Source organism: Artemia sp. Qi Xiang Cuo, chromosome 3 (genome assembly GCF_049724085.1).
Source record: "Artemia sp. Qi Xiang Cuo chromosome 3, ASM4972408v1, whole genome shotgun sequence".
NCBI lineage: Eukaryota > Metazoa > Arthropoda > Branchiopoda > Anostraca > Artemiidae > Artemia > Artemia sp. Qi Xiang Cuo.
Window position 1 is genome coordinate 28,624,879 of NC_142796.1, and position 21,969 is coordinate 28,646,847.

Consider the following 21,969-nt stretch of genomic DNA (forward strand, 5'->3'; position numbering starts at 1 on the left):
ATTTCCCTGGAGGGCACTAATATCCATTCGCCAGAAAGGTCGCTTCATGTGTAGCGAAATATATTTCATATCCTCTAGCTTTATATCTACCAGTAGTGCACAGTGGTCGGAGAAAGGCACGGCGATATTTTCTATATTTTTTATTTTTTCCGTTCCATCTTTCCAACAATACACCCTGTCGATCCTCGTGCTGCCCCTTTTTTCTGTTCTCGTGAAACCCCTCTCTATTCCCATTTCTTGTCACACATCTACCAGTTTCCATGTTTTAACCACTTCTTTTAATTCGATGCTAATGTTCCTTTTAATATTTTTCCGGCTCGCACTCAAAATGTCTTTTTCTTCTAAATCACAGTTAAAGTCACCCAATAGCAATAGTGGGCCAGCTCTTAAATATCGTGGAAGAGTGTTTTGTGTTACCAACTGTCTTTCTCTTGCTTTATTTGTGCCTGAAGGCAAATGCACATTTACAAAAACCACTCCTTTCCAGCAAACGCTGCTCACTTCACCATCCTCTTGAAAGCGCAGTGTTCCTCTAATATTCTTAAATCTTTCGTTCACTATGTATGCTGTGTCAGGTCGGAGTCCTCCAGCAATGTAGTGGAATCAATGTGTTTCAATATTTCTTATCTTTACTGTGTCTGACTCTTGGAGACACAGCATATCAATTCTCTGCTTTACAATAAAATCTAAAACTAAACACTGTTGTTTTTCCTGTTTTATCCCGTTAACGTTCAGCGTCGCAAATCTCATTTATTTTTGTCCGGGTTTCTTCTGCCTCTTTGGCAGCGCACTTCTTTCGGTCTTTTTTTTTCGCTCGTTTTTTCATTTGTAGTTGACGATAAAAATAGGCTACTTAACGTTCGTTTTGGGGATTGGGTTGATTTTGCCTCTGGCTCCTTAAATCCTCTCAGACTGCTCAGGGGGGTGTTGCCCCTTATCTCTTTCACCCCTACTTCAACTCTTTTCGAACTTGCTCCCTTAGGCTCAATCATTTCCTTTTCTTTCACAATAGCTACTTCCCACTCTTTATTCTGGGTTTCATTTTGTGCTTTCGAGTTTTCTGTGAGATTCTTTTCCGTTTCTGATGACCCTGTCGCCCCCAATACCAGGCTCACCGCCTCCATGGGACTCAAACTTGCCAGCTGTTCATCTAGAGAGCTTGCAATTTTTTTTGGGCCTGTAAACCAGACATTAGAGTTTCTGCCGTTTTCCGAGGGCTGATCTGTGAGCACTCCGCTTGGGTTTCTACTTCCTCTATTTTTTGGGGGGGGGCATAATAGGGCTTCATGGCCCTCTTGATGACAAATGTAACATATTTTAGGCTGACCATCGTAGAAAACCTGTATTTTATTCTCTGTCAAAATCTTTACGGACGGTGGCATCGCTACTTCCAAATACATCAGGGCTGTTCCCTTCCCGTTAAAAACAGGTATAATTCCATCCCCTTGAAAATTTTTCCTTCTAACATTCACCACAAGCCCATAACCTTGCAGTGCTATTTTTATATCATGGTCGGTTGCTTATCCCGGAATTCGTTTGAGATGGATCACGCGTGGGCGTTTTCCATTTTTATTTACGAAAACTGGAAACCTTTCATTTTGGAAAATAATTTTCAACTCTATTGTCTTTAGTCTTTGAACCCATTCTTCTGCCAGTACAGGGCTTTGTATCATGACTCGCACTATACCAAACCTGTTTACTTCATTTCCATCAATCGCGTGTGCGTTTTGAGCATTCAGGCCAATCGACATCAGGAATCGGTGGATATTCGAATGTGGTAGTTCTTTCAATACATTATCTGGCATTGCACTAAAATCGAACTAAGTTGTTTTCCTTGCCATTTCCCTTTTTTCCCCTTTTTTTCTTTTTTTTCCCCTTTTTCCTTTTTTTATAAACTAAACCTCAACAAAAATTTATTAAAACCTCTAACCTATAAACTAAACCTCAACAAAAATTTGTTAAAACCTGTATAGTATAAACTAAAACTCAACAAAATTTTATTAAACCCTCTAACCTATAAACTAAACCTTAACAAAAGTTTACTAATACACTAAATCCCTTTTTCACTTTCCAAAAATCCTTTTCAATCGAACATAAACTCACTTACCCAAAAACAGCACCAACTTCCCTTTCACGCGCTCCAAAATAATCTGGAAAAACCTCCTACTTTAATTGCCCAAGCGCCTGCTACCGCCAACGCACCGGCCGTTCTCTAGGCAACACTGCGCTATTATTTCACCTTTATTCTTCTTCCGCCACTGCAATTTACCTTGATACCTGCATTCAACCGTGGAATAATACTTTTAAATAATCACTAGATACCTAATTTGGTCTATTTTCCCCGGAAGAAAAACGTCCTGTAATTACAAATCGGATATGGCGATCACTGGAGAGGTAACTGCATTTTTCCACCTTCACTCTGATTATGGAAAACACACAAGCAAAGAAAAGTTGTTTTTTTTTTCTAAACACAGCTTACTCTCTCGTCCAACTCCAACGCCGAAATTCCTTATCGCTATTCATAAATGTGTCCAGTCCTAATATTGGGATACTGGCCATGTATTCTAAATTTCTTCATACCTTCAGAAATGCTAGTTTTTACTGCCATGCGAATCATCATGTAACAGAACGGAGGATTTTTGGGATTTTGCGTGGGAAGAATTCTCCATGGAGGAGTTTTGGGGGGAAGGAGTCGGATTTGTCGGCATTATTTTCAAAATGATAAGAAATTAAATAAAAAAAACATGTTTCTTCAACTGAAAGTAAGAAGCAACTTTAAAACTTAAAAGGAACAGATATTATTTTGTGTTTGAGGAGGCATGCCCCCTCCTAAATATCTTGCTCTTTACGTTAAATTGTGTCTTTTTGTCCCAATTCTTTAAGAACGACTCCTGAAACACAAGGGTTGATTAATTAGAATAAGACACTTTTTTGAAGTACTAAAAACTTTAGGTACCCCCCCCCCCCTCATATATGGAATATTTTCTGTTTAGGTACTTTTAATATATACGCCCTACCGCTCAAGTTGTACATTCATTGACGCTTTATAGAACCGGTTTTTTTTTTCGTTAGTTTCTTTCAGCTTAGCGTGAGACTGGAGAAAGAGAAGTGACAGAATAGATGGAAAATATATAATTTGGGCTATATATTTGCACATTAGGGGTGGCGGGGGAAGTATTTTGAACGGTGTAAACTTTTGGACGGTGTGAAGAAAACAATTCTTACTGCATAATATGCAGAATAATTGTACCTAACACATAATGCATGCAGAATTGCTTTACTTTACACCCACCCATCCCCCTCCCCTCCCCCTAATCTGCAAATATATAGTCCATATTTGTAACTAAAGTATTATATTTTTATCTCACTTGTTATATTTCATTAGGATTGAGCGTCAGAGAAACATATTAGAAGAACATTAGGTAGGGCGTATATCATACAAGCACCTTTGTTTGCTTTAAGCTTTAACGTTACTCCTTACTTTTCATTGAAAGAACTTATTTTATTTAATGGATACCAAAAATGATTCCATCTCTGGGAAAAAATAATGTAATTTGCTCTTGAAATTGCAATGTAAAGATACATCAATGTTACGTCATTTACATGAAAAATGTTTTTATTTTCCAGAATTAAGGCTCTAAACGATTTGCCTTTATCGCTTTTATCGTTGGTTTTTTTTTGTTTTTTTTTCGTTGTTTTTTGGTAAACCTCAGTATACCAATTTTCAAAAAAAAAATATGGAGCCGTTGTCGAGAAAAAACACATAAAAAAACATTCACAATTGCTCGCTTAAAGAGAATAGGTCTATGGTAACGGGTGACGTACTAACGGAATTAGTTTATTTTTTTGCATCTTGGCTGTTGCCTAATGTCTTTTGATGTAATATTTAAGTCTGTAATATTTTGGTTCTGTTTCTAATGATAACCGACAAGTTCAACTTTTATTAATTGCAAAGAGCTTTTGAAGGTAGTCTATATATTCCAATATGAGATAGGTAGCTGAAATAGCGGAGTGTTTAAGTGGTAAAGATTATTAACCTGACCTACCAATGGAGTTTACCAGAAAAAAAAATTGACTGTAATTTGGATCCAAAATAAATCGTATTCATTTTTTATATTTCATGAATAAAAATTGAAACATAGTAAAGTAGAAACTTCTTTATTGCAAGAAAATTGGATATGACCGCACCCCCAACAAAAAAAAAATTATTTCTGAGCAATTGTGGTTTGATGTTACTTTACTGAGACACGCAGAAAAGCTTGTAATTATTGGGTTTTACTCAAGGATAAATCGCAAAGAAGACATCTAGTGTTTTCATTGACGTCGTTAATGGCGAAAAACCACATATGACGATTGATAATCAAAACTCCTTTTTTTGTAGGGTGTGTGTTTTAGTTCTGGATTACCAAAAGCAGACAATTAGATCTTCGTAAAAAGTAGTAAATTGCCCATCAACATTAATTTTTGATTTAAAATAAACCCTAAATGCCAAACGAACGATTTTGCACTATTTCTTTATCTACACTGTTCAAAGCTACAAAAGAAAAAAGGGAGCTCAACTCAAAACGATAGGTAAAAATTTTAATTTCATGAGCCTCAACCTATTGCCGTCACGAAAAATGTTAAGGTTGACTTTTAATCAACTCCATAGATCTATTCTAATGCTTGTTTTGAAACTAACCAAACATGTTTGGTATCTTATTTTATTTCTCTATATCCAGAGAAAAAAATAATTAGTCTTAGCAAAGTAAATTCATTTTCATGCATATTTTATTTTATTTTTCCTCTGCTTCGAATCTAAGAATATTGTGTTTCTTAGCCTTTTCTCTTAAAGCCAGTAGATTTTAATCCCTATAAAACTAAAAAAAAAAAAAAAAGGGTTTATGAAAATTTAAAAAATTTGTGTATCTTTTTAATTATCTATGGATCCCACCCCTTTCTTATCTTTTGCATTCATTATTGGCTTTCTTTTTTATTTAATAAGGTCATCATGGGGATAGCGGTGCTTTGATGGCAGATGCTATACTACCTGGTGCTGCATACACTGAAAAAGAAGCGACGTATGTCAATATGGAAGGCCGTGCCCAGAGAACAAATATTGCTGTTACTGCCCCTGGTTTAGCTAGAGAGGATTGGAAAATCCTCCGTGCTATTTCTGAAGTATTAGGTATACCTCTTCCATATGACAATCATCAAGAAATTAGGAGGCGATTGACTGAGATCTCCCCGAACTTGACACGATATGGTGATGTTGAGGATGCTAACTACTTTTCCCAGGCCGTTAAGCTTGCTGAGGTTAGTTTTACTTTCATTGTAATTTTCTTGTTTCCATGGGGGGGGTGTATGTAAAATGGCATTCCTTTACTGTTATGGCTGTCCTTGCCGAGTGGTTATCACGCTAGACTTGAAATCCTTTGTCTGTGAGAACGGGGGCTCGAGTCCTAGTGTTGCTTGTTTTTTGGTTGAACTGGGGTCAGTTGTGTGACTCTATAAGCTCAGTCAGAGTCGGTCCAACTCTAAATGGGCATCTAGAAAAATCTGGGGAAGGCAAACAGGATGAGTTGGCGAAAGCACAGGATAGCTGGCCCTCAACCCCCTTTTCACTTCCTGGATAAAGGGCCATGAAACGGAGATCAGTACTGCCGGTAGACAATTGTTAATTACAATACTTATCCTTTACCTTTATTAGTAAGTATGGCGCTTTTCAGCAGCTCCCCTTGGAAATAGTGCTGTCTCTGAAAAATCAACAATGTCTGCAGATTCGTGCGTAAAATTAATTTTGCTGTCTAAACTGTGTTCAGTTTATACAGTTAATAATTTTGCTAAATCAATAAGTAATTTCAGTTTACTACATTAAGGTATATTGAACGCTGGGAAAATGTATTTCTTGGACAAGCAAAAAGACAGGATGGAAATTGGTTGGTTAGTTCGGCTTTAGATCGTCTAAATATCGTTATATTTTAGGTGCAAATAATATTAATAATTTTATTTCAACCCTTCATACAAATACAGTGTAAATGCTCGAAGGAGTTATAAAAAAGAAAGAAAAAAGAACGAAAAAATCACACAACGGCACAAAACAAATTTAAACTGCGATAACTATGGAAGAGAGAAAAACAAACGAAATCAAAATCACGATTTTAATGCTCAAAACTAGCCAATGGAAAGTCGTGTATTGTTCTATTTCGACTTGGAAACGGGTATACCACTCATCCATTTTCTTACTTATATCAAAAATATAGTACCTCTGCGAAACATAAGAGTTTCTGAACTATATGGGAATTCCCAATAAATATTTCAATACCGAAAAAAATTTGAACAAATTTGCTTACGTTCGGTTTTACTAAAGCAATTCCATAAAGGGGTTAAAAAAAGATGTGGCGCGAACATGGCGTTACAGAGACGACCGAGCGTAATTTTGTCAAATTGACCTTTAGTTTGTGCTAGCATACCGTAAGTTTTCCGCAGATTTTCTTTAAGTGTCGCAATAATTAGATTTTTAGTAGCTTTGATAGAATTGTCATATCGGAGTTCGAGATACTCAATCCTTTTGGAGAACCGTCTTCCCGCAAACATCAACAACACGATTTGACAATGTTTCGTCGTTCAAAACGACGAATTCAGTCTTAGACGGCTCTATTGTTAGCCCAATATCTCCAAGTGCAGACGACACGGCATTAATAGTTTTCTGTAAAGATTCTAAATTATCACTTATCAAAAGTAGATCATCTGCGTAAGATAGATGACTAGCATCAATTCCATCATCCATCAAAAATTCTTTTATCGGTTTTGTCGCAGAACGTACTGCATTGTTAAATATAACAGAGCTGATTACTGAACCTTGTTTAGCACCCTTACGTATCTCTATAGGTCCAGAAAGCTGTCCTGCAGACCAAATTCTTACTTGAGATTTTCGATACCATTGCCACAGACATTTACAGACAAAGGGATCAACTCCTGCCCTTAGTAGTGACAGGACTGCTTGCGAACGTAGGACTGAATCAAACGCCTTAGATATGTCTATTGCGCAGACAAATAACGGAGTTTTTCGTTTCTTAAACTTTTCAACAATTGAAATAAAAATTGCATGTGCATTCTGAACACCGAGACCGGACTGGAAACCGAAATGATTGTCACCCACATCCGCTCGCGCTGCCACTATAGGGCACAGTATCTTCTCCAGTAACTTTGCTAGAACTGAACAAATAGTGATGGGCCTGTACGAAGAGCAATCTTTAGGGTCTTTCCCCTCCTTATTTATACAGGTAACGACCCCCTGGCACAAGCCTTGTGGTACAGACTGTTGCGATACTATTGCTTGGAACAATAAAGCTATGTGACCAAGCAGTTTAGGGGTACCATACCTCAGATGTTCCGGCTGAATACCACCTGCCCCAGGCGATTTTCCTAAAGGAAGAGGACAAACAAAAGATTCAACGGACGATGGGGTAATAGTAAGCGGGTTACTGTATTGGTTTAGTCGATCAAAATGTTGTATCAGAATGTCCCGGAAATTACTTTCTAATGATGGAGGATCAGCCGCAAAAATTGAAGAAAAATGTTCAAACCATTTATTTATTTCAATGCTATCGGGCGGTGACGAAGAAGAACGGATAAGTTTAGACAGACAATTCTCGCCATATCTGACGAGGATTATTTTTTGTTTCCTGCTATAGCTCCTTAACCCTACTTCTTTTCCGAGATTTCACCTTCTTTTGATATTGGTGTTTACTCGACTTCATAATTTTGACAACCCATCCTGAACGTTGTCTTTCATAATCAACCCAAATTTGTTCTCCAAAATACATGGCGGGACTTTTTAGACTTTAAACCATGAAAATCTGACCATCCTCTCTCACGGGAATTCAGCTTTATTTTTTCTAATGGGACTGCAACAGATGCAGCCATTTTCATACTTTACACCAATTCAAGCAAATAACAATTCAAATCGAGTCAGATTTTACCCGCGAAAGCAAATGAAACGGAACCCTTATCTCATCTAAGTACGAATCAAGTAGCATCTGGTAAGTAAATACATCAATATGACTCCAGTTCTGTTTAGTGAACCACTTGAGTCTAGAGGGAGCATATGTCTCAAAAGAACTGAGTGGTAGATGAAACTCAAGATGCGAATGGTCATTTTAAAAAAAAGTCGTCAGAAACATTAACTATCTGCCGCTGGAGATCCCCCATATCAGTAAACACGAAATTGAGATCAGAAGTGCTACCACTGTTATGTATATAGGTAAACAATCTATTTTTCTGTAGACAACAGAAGTTTTGTAGTAATCTAGTTTTTAACATTTGTGAGCGACCATTGATATTATCATTAACGTCCGTTTTAAAATCACCCATAATAACACAAGATTTACGGGTAAGAGCTATTCTTTCAAGTAGTTTCGACAATGACGAGCAATCAGACGAAGACTTCTGACTCGATCGGTCATTTCTATAATTTGTAGGCATATAAACACAAATAGCAATAAAACCACTAAATTCCACCCGCTAGACATGCATCATTAGACTCAAACAAATTACAATTATACTTATTTCTATCAGCTATCATTAAGCCCCCCCCCCCGAGCGTTGACCCCCAATACTTTTAGCTGGGTGGATAAAAAACTGATGATCTGAAGAAGCAATCAGTCTTGTGTTATTATCTTCATTAAGCAGATGCTCATTAACACAAATTATATTGAAAGCACCATACACTATTTGAAGTATGTCTAATTTTTCTCTATCACCGTTTATTTTTTGAGAGAACACACGTACTTCGTCATTTATCGAGCCGGTTTACAATTTGAGTTATTCGGCGCAGCTTGGTCTGGAGTTGTACCACGAGCTGCATTTTTCAGGCTCGGGCACCGAAAGCTGTTACTTCCATGGTTGGATCCGCAGTTGACACTTTTGAGCACATCTGAGGTGCACTCGGAGTAGCTGTTATCACTGGCACACTTGCTACATCCAGTGTCCTTCTGACACTGGTTTGCACGATGACCAAAACCTTGACATTTATAGTACTGCAGCGGCTTTGTAAGGGGCTTTGACACAGAAAACATGCTGTATTCCACTTTGATTCCAAACTTGAGAGCCTGATCGAAGTCAATCTTAGCAACGAACGTGAGTTGGACAACTGAGGAATTTCCAAAGCGCTTGGCTTGGGAAACACCGCTAATTAGGTCGGGAATATTCAAAACGTCGTAATCTATGTCAACGTAAATGATCCCGAGGTATTCTGAACGCAGTACCTTGCTACGGATATTTTGCTCACCTTGGGCCCCGGAGGTGACAACACTTGCGGATGTTTCGTCTTTCATATGTACAAACAGCCTGTCTCTTCGTTGTTCGATTCTGTCTATTTTATCAGCGGGTCCAATTTTCCTCAAGAACTCCTTTTGCTTAGTAGGATTAGCACTCAAGCTCGCGGGCAGATTCGACAAAATAACTGGGATAGTCCTTTTTGGTCGGGGCAGAGATGGCCCCATTGGTGGCTGGTTCTCTGAGCTAGGTACTGCAGAAGTTTCGTGCTTCTCTACAAGAAAACTTAGCATCGCTTTACAATCATTCAATCGTGAGACAACAATCCTACTCACATCCTCAGGAATGGTTGGAACGTCAGCTGGGTCGAGAATGGCAAAACGAGGGGTCGGAACTTCATTTGCGAACCTTTCTGATATAACCTCATAAATATCGCCATAAAAGGCGGAAGCCGGGTGAGAGCCCCTACAACTCTGATTAATGTCTTTCGAGCACTGGTTTTGCATATATCAGTAACATCTTTCAGAGCTTCCTTTGAGAAAAACTTCGACTGCCTGATAACAATATCCTTATTCGTTTTCTTTTCCACATGCCTATGTATAAATTTCAACACCGGACTTAAAACCACGGTATTTTCCGTCATTCTTGATCTAGCTATCACCCCAAAAGACAAGAGAAGCGTCAGCCCCCGTTCACCTTATCCCTGCAGTTTAAGGGAGGTTCTCCCAGCAGGTACAACTTTGCTTGCGATGGGGGAACTGCCCCTCTCCTGCTTGCCCAATTAGGGTTACTAAATGTCTCATAAAACCGCTTACGTCCATATAAATGAGCAAAGGATATCCAATAAAATTATGTTATTTCATTTCTTGTAAAAATTCTATAATCACTGTAAATATAAGCAAATGTATGAAATTTTATACATAGTAGGAAATATCTTAAACGGAATTGATTCTAATACTGTAATCGGAATAAACATGTAAATGACATAGATTAACCTGTGTTTTTACATGATTGCTAGTATTAAGCAAAATCATGATCTTCCAGAGAAGAGTTATGTGATCGACATGGCTAATCAGGATATGTAACAGGGCTATATGGTTTTTGGCACTTTGAAAATATTCTTAAAGTATCAAGGACATCAAAATAAAAACGTCACCCTCTATCAATCTTATGCTGGATTTTTCATCTGGTTTTTCAAAAATTTTGCAGTTTTTAGGACAATACCATATTTTCGGGAATATTACCTCGTCGAAACATGAAAATAAAAAGCGATACTAATTATTCAAAATTGACAAGAATTTCTGACCGTAAAATTCTAACATTTCTAAGAATCTTTAAAATTCTAAGAATTCCTAACATAAACAATTTTGTTGATTCCCAAAAGACAACTGCTCTTTGAAAGGAAACCTGTACCTTCTTAAGTTGTTTTGTGTCAGATGTTTTTGGTTATTTCTTGCTGATTTTCTTTTTTTTTAATTTGACGGTTCCTACTAACAAAAACTGCATATCTGCACACGGAGGACTGTTTTCATTAAAAATTAATTCCAGATTTATCTTATTTTTTTAAGAATATTTATGGTTGTGTTTCTTTCCACTTGTTCTATTCAAACAATCAGATTTCATTTTAATGTCCTTGGTGCTTTAATAACGGACTATCATAATAACTGTACTATCCAGTTGTAACAGGTGGCGTCCCAAATTCAGATAACTTAAAATTTAAATACGAATCTAAGACGAATTACATGTTATTTCCACGTTTTACATTTGCCCGTAAAATACATTGTGTTTTCTCAACGTATACAAACTTGGAAGAGGTCTTTGGTCATCAGATTATCAAAGCCAAATGATATCTCTTATAATCTGTTTTCTTTACTCAGGCCTCATTTTTCAGACAGCAATGCGGAAAATATCAAGCATCAGTTTTACGCTTTCTAGCCAATCGCTTATAAAATGAACGAAGATATTGTTCTTTACACCAATAGGAGTGCATTTTGATGATATTGTCATAAAATCAAGTAGAGAATTTTGATGATAGGTGAAAAACGCTCGTGAACCTGCTGATGAGCTTAATCTTATGTTCAGATATCAGATAAATAACGCCTTAATAGTTTGAAGACCAAATATGGGACTCTGGTGGCACTTATTACGAATGCTCTAAAGCAGAAATCCAGTGTGCATGGGCAACGTAGACGGTCATGCAACAACAGTTTCTTGTAATTCAAAACCGTTTAATGTCATACTAAGAGATATTGGCACCTAGTTTAATGAAAGTTTTAGTTTTGGCTTTCACCTTGTGCCTAGGAATGGTATTTTCTTTCTTGGTGTAGCCGGCTATTTAGTTGTTTTTTTTGTTTTTTTTTATAAGATTTTATCAACAGAGCTATAAATTGTGGAGCAAATTTTCTCTGTGGAAATATTACTATCTTTTGAAAATGTAATGCAGCAAAGTTTCTGTGTGAGTGGGGAGGGATGAGTTTGTCTTAAATCCCTCTAAAGAAATAATAGCACTAAAATATTGAGCATCCCCTTACTTTGTCTCAGTTATTTAACTACTTTTATTAATATTTTAAGTAACTTTCTTGTGTCGATTAATACAAGTAATATGTGCTATCGAGAATGTGATTTCTTTTATGACAAAGTTATTGAAAAGTATCTTTTTGTAGCTTGTCAAAGGCAAAATGGACAAGACACCCATTGACGTTCCGTTGAAGCAACTTGAAGATTTCTACATGACAGATCCAATCAGCAGGGCCTCCCTTACTATGTCCAAATGTGTCCAAGCCGTGAGGAAGCAAAAGAACTCTAAGTATTGATATAGTTAACCACCTCTGTGGTTTAGAATAATATTTCTTCATTGTTTGCGCTTTTACGATTAAGGAGAATAAATGTATATAAACCCATGGTGTCTAAATTATTACTTTCTTCTTGTTAAATTAGGCGATAGATTAAACAACGGATTTTGTGATAGTTGAGTACTTCCTAATCTACATGACAGTTTAGTTGTGACCCAGTTCAAATTTGTTACATTTTCAAAGCAATTGACATTTTTCAAAAATAATTTCAGAGTTGATGCAAAGCCTAATTATGCCCATAATTTTATATGGTATGAAGAAATACACTCATCTTGTTATTTTTTGTATACTGGAATGATCACGTCTATAGCAGAGATATAACAATTAGGCAAAACAATGGAGAGGCTAATAAACTTTGTAGTTGGTAGTCGATATTTGGCAAAACAAAATGCAACAAAAGAGAAATCCCCAAAACAGACAGAAAAGTGGTATTAATTGAAAGGGAAGGACATGCTCCCCTATCCCCCTCTCCAAGATTCTGAAAAATGCCTTGAATGTTATTTTCAATGAAGATAATGTTATTTGCATTGAAAAAACTAAGAATTCCCCCCTCCCTTTGATTTTGATAAATACATTCCACCCCCCCCCCCTAAATTTTCATGAACTAGCCACTGGGAAAAAGCTGGTGCTTACTCGAAATTAAAGGAATATCCCATTTAACGAGATCGCACTGTCCCACCCTTACATGATGGTCTACCACCTTGGGTAAGTAGCCAAAAGCCACACATCATTGATATAAATAGCCGAGATCGAGCTAGGCTGTGATTGATAATAGTATAAATTCGAAAAGAAAAAAAAATACATAATAGTTATGCACAAGAAGATTGGATAATGAAAAGAATTGTAGGCGCAAAATTGAAAACAAATACCATGTTATCAGTCATGGCTCATTAGGGAGATACCACCAACCTGTTTGGGTTTTGGTGCTTAGGATTTCTTTCCTGAACCTGGTGGGGCACCGTCCATAATGCCAACTCTAGTATGTTATGATAACGTCCAAATATAGTCAACACATTAATAACAACAAACAAAAATCAAAAATTAACAGTTAAACCGGTTACATAATCATAAACCAGGTTAAAAATACTATAGGCAGAAAACGAAGAAGGAAAAATCAAATGGATCAAGAACATAGTGCTCATTAGCTGCTCAAGGGTTCTGGCATACAGTATTTCCCAACCTAAGATTAATTGATAATATTTTGCAGCATGTAACGTGAGCCTAGATTTTGGAAAACCTCTTGAGGGGGCTTACCACCTTGTATGCTAATTGTTTTATAAGAATTGGAATAATTTCTTAATTTTTAGACAATATAATTGGTTTGGAATAAAAGACCGAAAAGGGTTATATTAGAATATAATTTACTTTGTAAAAATTTGAAGCTAACAATAAAATCATAACCATTGACTTCGGTAAAAATTGAACGCATTACATTTGTTTGGTCATGGATTTTAACATTTAATCCTAAAAATTATCAGTCACTTACCCCTTACCATGATAAGTTTTCAACTTTGAGGGATAAATCTTTTTCGAAACTCCACAAAAGCATTTTTACAATTTAAATAGAGTAAATCGGGCAAATACCTCTTATTTTGGACAAAGACATTTTAATGTATTGCAGAGTATGTTTGGTTGTCATAAGTTGAAACTCTAGTTGGCTCAGATATAAATTAGCTATCCACTAACTAGAATCCTTCCCCCTCATCAAATGAATAAATTTTCTAAGCCAAAACGTTATGCAAAGGATCAATAAGTCACACTCCAGTAAGAGGACTTAACTGAATTTTTACGTACCCATAACTGGACATAAAACAAAGTTTATCTCTACAAAATAAAACGCTAGAATAATAATGTAAAATAAACTATGCTTTAATAGAAAATTATTGAAACAATGTTAAATACTGAAGGGAAGACACAGAAAAAGCATTTCGCAAATTGTAATACTGTACATGCTAAAAGACAAAGGCACCAATTCACAAGCAAGGATAGTTGTAATTTTCTCTGATGAAGATGAAATAAAAAATTTTTTTTTCAAATCTAAAAACTGAGGGATAGATCTTTCTTGAAATTCCACAAAAGTATTTTCTTTTTTACAATTTAAACAGAGTAACTAGTTCAAATACCTCTTATTTTGGACAAAGACATTTTGCTCTATTTAATTAGTGGATTTATAGGAAACGAAATATCTTTCAAACTCCTGATAGGCCGTTTTCCCACCCCCTCCTGATTGGTAAAAAAGACGTAAAACTTGCGAATAGCAAACTCCAGCATATATATTTCATGCAAGAAATATTTAAACTAAATACTTCATAGGGTACTAAAGACTTATAGCGTAACTATAGCCAGGGTTGCGATATATCTTCTGACTTTTGGGCTTATAAGTAGGGACATGAGTGTGTTCTAGAACTTAATTACAATTAATTATCGTTAATTATTTATTAGTAGCCTCGGCCTAAAAACGTAGGTGATCTGTAACGCATATATAATACATAAAAAAGATTAGTATTGCAGTTCGTTCTGCACTGAAAGCAATTCAAGTTGCATTTAATTTTCTTTTATCCCATGTCTTGGAAAAAAATAACAATTAATTAAAAAACATTAATTATAATTTAGTTCTGGAACATGCCAGAAGTCGAAGTTTGCATTCCAGATCACGACTGTCATTAATTGTTATCTTCAATCTAAAATGGCAGATAACAAGTCATTTAGCCCTTAAATGTTTATTATGTATTAAGGGATTTATATTTTAATCCGTTCTTTACTTATTGCAATACAAGTTCGTCATAAGTCGTGTTGTCTGTTGTCTTAGGAAGAACGTAAGTCTTTTGACAACAGAAAAAAGTTACGTTGTTCTCCATGTCGATATAGAAATTGCAGATTCAAAATATATGGTGAATTGATGGCTATTGTTTGTTTAAGGAGATTTTTTGTTTGTTTTCAAGAAGGATAAGAAGCAATAAGATTCATTAATTAACTTAATGAAACTGATAGATGGACGATTCGGCATTAAACGGCACCAAAGTTTTATATTTGAGATTATCGCTAAAAAAACGCATTTGATCAGCAATTTCACGGCAAAAAAAGAACAACTCAAACGCTAAAGAGCGAAATGTCAACATGACATCGATAGTAGTAATCCAAACGCGGCTTTGCTGTAACGAGTGATTGGCTAAAATGTAGGCTATCGGTAACTAATAAAAGTGGAAACTGGCGCCATCTAGCGTTTGTGGCTTCTCATAGGACAACTTTCGTGTAGTAATAAGTGTTCGATCTCAGTTCCTGAAAAAAAACACTGTGAAGATTGAAAAAATGAAGAATACCAGATAGTGTTGGTAATTTTTCTGACAGTAGTGCCTGTTTCCACTCTTATAAGTTACTAATCATTCCACCACAGGCCTTTCCAAAAATTTTTGTTTGACCACTCTTTTCAAGAATCATAAATCACTGTAAAATCAAGCTAGGAAACACTTAGAAAATTCAAACTAATATATGATTTCAATTTTATTGAAAGGTGTTGAATGATATTCAGTCCTTCTATAAGAAACAGCAGTCAAATATCATTGAATTAAAACTGGCCAGGAATTATGCTTCTTCTTATAGCTTAATGTAAATTTCAAAGCCATTCGAGGATTTGTGTTAAGGTCGGCATGTGGTGTGGTAATGGTAAATATTTTTGCCATCTGTATTTAGCTCCAACAATGGATAATACAGTTAGCGGCAACTCTTAAACAAGCAAAAATTTTGAAAATAAGAAGCGGTTTTATGTCAGGCCTACCATAAAACATCAGTTTTTGGTTCTTATATATTTATTATAAAAGGTAAAATTCTACTTTTGGCTATATTGAAAAGGGGTTAGGTTAGGAAAATGGAACTTTCAAGGATGGGTCTACAGGCTAAAGTATGTCCCAGGAAGGTATTTTGAAGTACCTCCACTTCTTCTCCCTCTAGAGGGTCCTGAAACTTGCCTACATGACAGGTCTAGCCTATACCTATTGAGATTTTTGACAAAACAACATTTTACCCTAATTTTCAGTTATCAGTTTCTTTTTCTCTGGCTTTAGGCTAGTTCTGAAAATGCAATTCCTGTTATTTTAGTAGAATTTTAAGCCATAGGCTATCAATGTTTTTTTTTCAAAATTTAGGAAGTGTATTTACATAGGCTATATTTCAAACTATAAATTGGGATTAAGCATTAGTTGTGAGGCTGAAAACAGTTTTGTTGTACTTCATTTAAGCAGAAGATTCCTATTTTGCAAAGTTTCACTTTATAACACACAGATTTTTAAAGGTCATCAAAGGTCAGGACCCTCTAGAGGGAGGAGTAGAGGTAGGAGGTAGGTACTTCAAAATACCTTCCTTGGACATGCTTTAGCCTGTAGACCCATCCTTAAAAGTTTCATTTTCCTAACCTAACCCCTTTCCAAGATAGCCAAAAGTAGCTAAAGTAGGATTTTACCAATTGCAACTCCAATGAGGCCATGTTTTGACCAGCCAGTGGCAGATACAGGGGGCAAGGGGACATACACCCCCTAACATAGTCTAAAATAGTGTAATTTACTTAATTAATGCAAGTTTATGTTAATGGGATTCCACCAGATGGCTAATTTGACAGTGTATATATATACAAATCTTTAAATTAGCCAACTGGCCAACCAATATTTTAAGCCCAAGAGTCCAGCTGGATATAAGGAAACATATTAAGAAAACAATTCTTACTCCATAATATGCAGAATAATCCTAGTTAACACATTTTGCAGGGAGAGAGCCTTTATCTTCACTTCTTTCCTTGTTTTTCCAGTTTTTCTAAGAAATTCATGAATTTCTCAGAACCTATATATTCATAGAATATATACCCCCATCCCCTAATGTGAAATACATATCTAGACTTGCATCCTCAATCTAAATATAACATCCATTTGCATCACAAATGAAATTTACTCCCATATTAGCCATGTGGTGGATGTCCTGTCCTGTGTTAATTAAACTTGCTCCTAATAACGCAAGTTTATCTGATCAACCTATTTTATGCCCCCCCCCCCCTCTAAAAAATGCTGGATCTGCCCTTGTGACCAGCAGCATCAATTCATGAAAATTTGGAGAGGGGAAAATATATTTTTTTAAATTCTTGTTTAGGGACTTTTTGTAATCTTGGAAAGTACTTTAGTTGAATTAGGTGAATGAAAGGGGAAAAGTAATTAGTTCAGTGAATGAAAATCTCAAGAATGTTTTCAGAGCCTTAATGATTTGTTGGTAAGGCAGTTTGAAAAGTACCTACCTCCACTCAGGGGTTTTGTTTGGGAGGGGCAAGGGGGCAGTTGCCCCTCCAATAATGTGGAGAAAAGATTATTATATAGCCCATGTTTCTTGAATATTAGTATATGGACCTCTTGCCCCCCACCCCCCCACACACAATGAAAATACTGTAGATTTGCCCCTGCCTCCACTTCTCCCTATAGAAGACACTAACTTTTGATTACCTTTAAAATTACTTGTGCTATTAAAGTGAAGCCTTGAAAAATAGGTATTCTGCTTAAATGAAGTACAAAAAAAAGTATTTCGAGCTTGGCATCTTTGCTCAATCTTAATTTATTAGGTTTCAAATATATGCAAATACATTTCTTTAATTTGGAACAAAAAAAAATATTGTGCATTAGGCAGTTGGCTGGGATATAATTGCTATATTCAGAAAAAACATTAAATAGAGAATTTAAAAAAATTTCCCCTTACTTCTCTTTCCTGAGTTTCTCCCCTTATTAGGTAGGAGGTGAGTACACCACTGTATATGTCTTTTTTTTTAATGTAGTCTACTCCTTGCCTCCTCTATAAAGTTTATTATGAGCTCTAAAAGGAACCCTCAAAAGTAACAACTTGTACCTTATCAGAAAATGGCTGGCAGATTTTCTATTAACTACCTTAAAATAACTATAAATACTTACTTATCTCATTTCTAAGCAACCCCTCTCTCTTTCCCAAATGATAAATATAGTCAACTCTGTATATTCAAAATATATTTTTAATATCACAGGAAACTTCTTCACTATTTTACAGGAAACATTAGTGACTTGTAATAAGGAAGAGTGATGCTATTCTTAAAATTATACTGCAAATATTTATAGTTGGCTGTAAATTTATCCATCAAGAGGGGGGGGGGTAAGAGAAGCAATGCATATAAGCATAGAACCCCAGCTATACATAAGGAAACATGTTAAGAAAACAATTCTGCTTCATAATATGCAGAATAATCCTAGTTAACACATTTTGCAAGGGGAAAACCTTTATACACTTCTTTCCTTGTATTTCTAGATTTTCTGTCCTATTTCTAAATATTTGTGTCTATTCTCTAAGTCTTGAAAAGTATTTATAAACAAACACCTGAACATTATCTAACCTAATTTATCACTATTTGCATAATGACAAGCAATTGTTATAAATAACTAAATGGCACCAATGGAATTTAATTAGATATATAGCCTAGAATATGTGAAAACAGGAAAATGTAGTCAAATCCATGTTTATTTTTCTGAAATTTGTTAAAAGATTTGTGCAACATTGAAAGAAAGGAAGATAAAGGCTCTCCCCCTGCAAAATGTGTAAACTAGGATTATTCTGCATATTATAAAGTAAGAATTATTTTCTTAGCATGTTTCCTTGTGTATAGCTGGTCTCCTAGGCTTCTACTAAGCAATGCACTTTTATTATTGATATAAGTAAGTATTTGCAATTATTTTTAAGCATTTTTAAGGTGTTTAGTAACTATTTTCTATTGGAAAATAATAAGGAATAAGGTGTATTTTTAAGGGGCCCTTTAAGGGCTTTAACTAAAATTTGTAATAGAAGCAATTAATGTATTTGACAAAGTATAAAAAGCATTTGAATGGTGTGATCACATCATACCTAGTTAAGTAGGCCTAATAGAAAAACTCCAAATTTACAAACAATTTTTTGGTATATTTTTTTTCATGCATGATTTCTGCCTTATAATACACATTTACTGAGTTATACACTAGTTGTTGGCTGCTGAAAACACAGTTTGAGTTTAAATAAGTGTAGTTTAACATGCAGGCAGGCCACTAAATTCAAAGAAGACATAAATGAACACATTAAGAATCTGAAAAATTTCCAATTTTGGCTTAATCAATTTCGCCATCTGCATAAAATTCATGTAATTGCCCTAAAGTAGATAGTCTGATTAAACCAAATAATACCCTCCCCTCCCCTTACAAAAAAAAAATTCCAATGGAACTGATAATTCAAATTGCAAACACCAATACAACAGTGCTTGTGAATTGGTGATCCCAGTGATAGGTTCAATATCTTATGTCCTAGAAAGTTGTTTTAAAGGTCTGATCTCTTTTTATTCCCTATTTTCAAGGCTTGGAAGCTTGTATAGAAGAATTGTCTTAACTTTACCAAAAAAGATTTGTTCATTAATTTAGCCTTGAGTCTATATTTATTAGATGCTAAGTTTTGAAAATATATAACATCTTTTATCATCAAATATGATCTTTCCCAAATCTTCTCTGTCTATCCCATGTATCTGTTCTAATATTTGCTTTCTGGAGAAGAGAACATATGGATGTATCTTTAAATATATCTTCAAGGTCATACATATACTAAAAAATAAAAAAAGATTGCTTTTACCACAACAAGGAATTAATGCTCAAAGAAACTTGTATTTACTATTTGTATTTACTATTGAAGAAAATAGGAAAGAAAGATAATGAATGCACAACTACAAAAATAAACTGTTTAATGTAAACTGGCAAAATAGTTTATCCTGGTCTTAAAGGGGAAATTGAACTAAAAATTTATTTTAAAAATAGTTTTACTTTTTAAGACAAATCTTAAATGAATATTTCTCTGTTTTAAGAATGTTTCCAGAATTGAAGACTCTTCCAGGGACTGAAATGCACATAAAGTGATTTTTTAAATTAGTCTTTGGAGGTTTTTTGGACAAGCCTTACATGGGACTCCCCTGAGTGTAAGCATGGAATGCACAGTTCAAGATAGGAGGAGGGGTCAAGAGGTCTTTCCAAAGAAGTCAGATCCTTAAAACAAGGTATTTATCAAAATATTATAAATTTCAACACAAATTCTCTATTAAATTTTCATGTGACCCTTGGGAATATGTTGGGGAGCAGAGCTATGTTCCACAAGGTATTTCTATCCCATATGAGGTGGCCTATGCTCAGAAAGATACTTTGCCAATGCATTTATGCTAGATTTTCAGTGTTTACCGAATATTAGAAGTATCAGAATTAGATTAATCTTTAAACAGCCTTGGCACTTTACAGGCTCATCATCTGTTATTGTTATCTCACAGTTTCTCAAGATGTCCTTTTGTATTACAGAAATGTCTGAGAAATCACAGCCATTAGTAAAAATTGGTCACTATGTCCTTGGTGAAACACTTGGTGTTGGTACATTTGGCAAAGTTAAAAGTAAGTAGATTTCTTAGTATGTATAAACTGAACTAAGGTTGAATAAGACACTTATTGGATTAGTAGGCCTCTATGCCATCAGATTTTTAAGCCTAATTGTTTTTAAATAAAATGTCTCTATATGTGCATGTAGTATTGCTGAAATTATCCAAGTGATGGAAACCACTTAACAGAGAACATAGTTTAAAATAAAAAAAAAGACAAAAAATTACCAAATAGCCATTATTACTGGAGGGACAAATATGTCTAAACTTTGAGGAGGGGGTAATAAGAGAATTATTGCTGGGAGGATAATTTTTTTAGGCTACAGTTTTGTAATTTCCTGGAAGAATGGAGCAGAGGCTTGGACCAATGTTGGGATCCCCCCCCCCCCCACTGCACTTCAGAAACGGTTTTTAAGCAATTCAGGTAATTGTTGACAGTGTATGCTTTAGTTTTTCTTAAGACAATATTTTATATTAATTACCGTATTTAATTTTGTTTCTGTTCCATTACTGTTAGAAGTTTAGCAATGTCTAATTTTTTCTGTGAAATACAAAATTGATTCTGCGTAGGTATACTTAAACTTACGGCTTAGAGGAGGGGTGGGGTACTCCTAATTTTTCCTGGTGAGTTCTTTGTATCAGTCTTGGAGTTGAGATCCCTTCCATGTGGAACAAAATGTAATGTGGATATCATATGTTAAGGTTAAAAATAGCAAAAATCAATAATAGCAAGTTCATAAAGGTAGTTTAGGGGGAATACTAAGGCAGCTCTCCACTATTTAAGTTTTGGTTTTCAGTGCTAGAATCTATTTAGATTTCTGCTATTTTATTCCAGGATCTTCATAAAACCCTTGATTCTTTAACCAACATGATCTCTCTGTTGAGGTTGCCAAATTTCGTTGTAAGAGAGTGTGTGTCCCTGGTTTAAATTGTATTTGTAGGTAAGATTGATTGGATGCTACTGTTGCTTTTGCTAATGATAGCACTCTGAGCATCTGGAAGAACAGAGTTCCAGATCTGTTTGTATTTAGTGGTTGTGTCTGAGGGAATATTACAACTGAGGCATTTCTCATAATGTCTCACAGTGTTTTTGTAACCCAGTAGCTTGTTGAACAACTTAATCTGTATTGAATGCGTGGCATAAGAGGCAGCACATCCAAACTGACAAGGAGCTAAAAGCCACTGTCACACCTCCCTTAAACTTATCTTAGGTGACAGATTATGAAGAGACATTATAAAGCTTGTTCACAGGTATAACAGATGTATTAATTACCAAGATAAATATGTAGGGAAGTACTCTTGATTGTACATTACTTTTGGTATTATAGTATTTTTTTATTCACCTGTCCCTTCTTTATAGCTAATTGAAGGTTGAAAAAAACGCTTGTGTATCAAGCTCTTAGGCATTGCTCTTGACAAAAACCTATCTTGTAA

General features: G+C 35.4%; 2 protein-coding genes across 2 annotated transcripts in view; both read left to right on the top strand.

Annotated features, from left to right (window-relative positions):
* Positions 1 to 12,158, top strand: part of ND-75 (NADH dehydrogenase (ubiquinone) 75 kDa subunit) — an 80,073-nt gene extending 67,915 nt beyond the window's left edge. Inside the window, 2 exon segments of the mRNA XM_089085704.1 lie at positions 4,985 to 5,295; positions 11,922 to 12,158. Of these exon segments, the coding sequence (XP_088941830.1) occupies positions 4,985 to 5,295; positions 11,922 to 12,071 (461 nt within the window). The 3' untranslated portion in view covers positions 12,072 to 12,158.
* Positions 12,159 to 15,864: 3,706 nt separating this feature from the next.
* AMPKalpha (AMP-activated protein kinase alpha subunit) overlaps positions 15,865 to 21,969 on the top strand; it is a 43,214-nt gene continuing 37,109 nt past the window's right edge. Inside the window, exons 1-2 of the mRNA XM_089085705.1 lie at positions 15,865 to 15,928; positions 20,462 to 20,551. Coding sequence (XP_088941831.1) covers positions 20,464 to 20,551 — 88 coding nt within the window. The 5' untranslated portion in view covers positions 15,865 to 15,928; positions 20,462 to 20,463. The remainder of the gene's footprint in view (positions 15,929 to 20,461; positions 20,552 to 21,969) is intronic.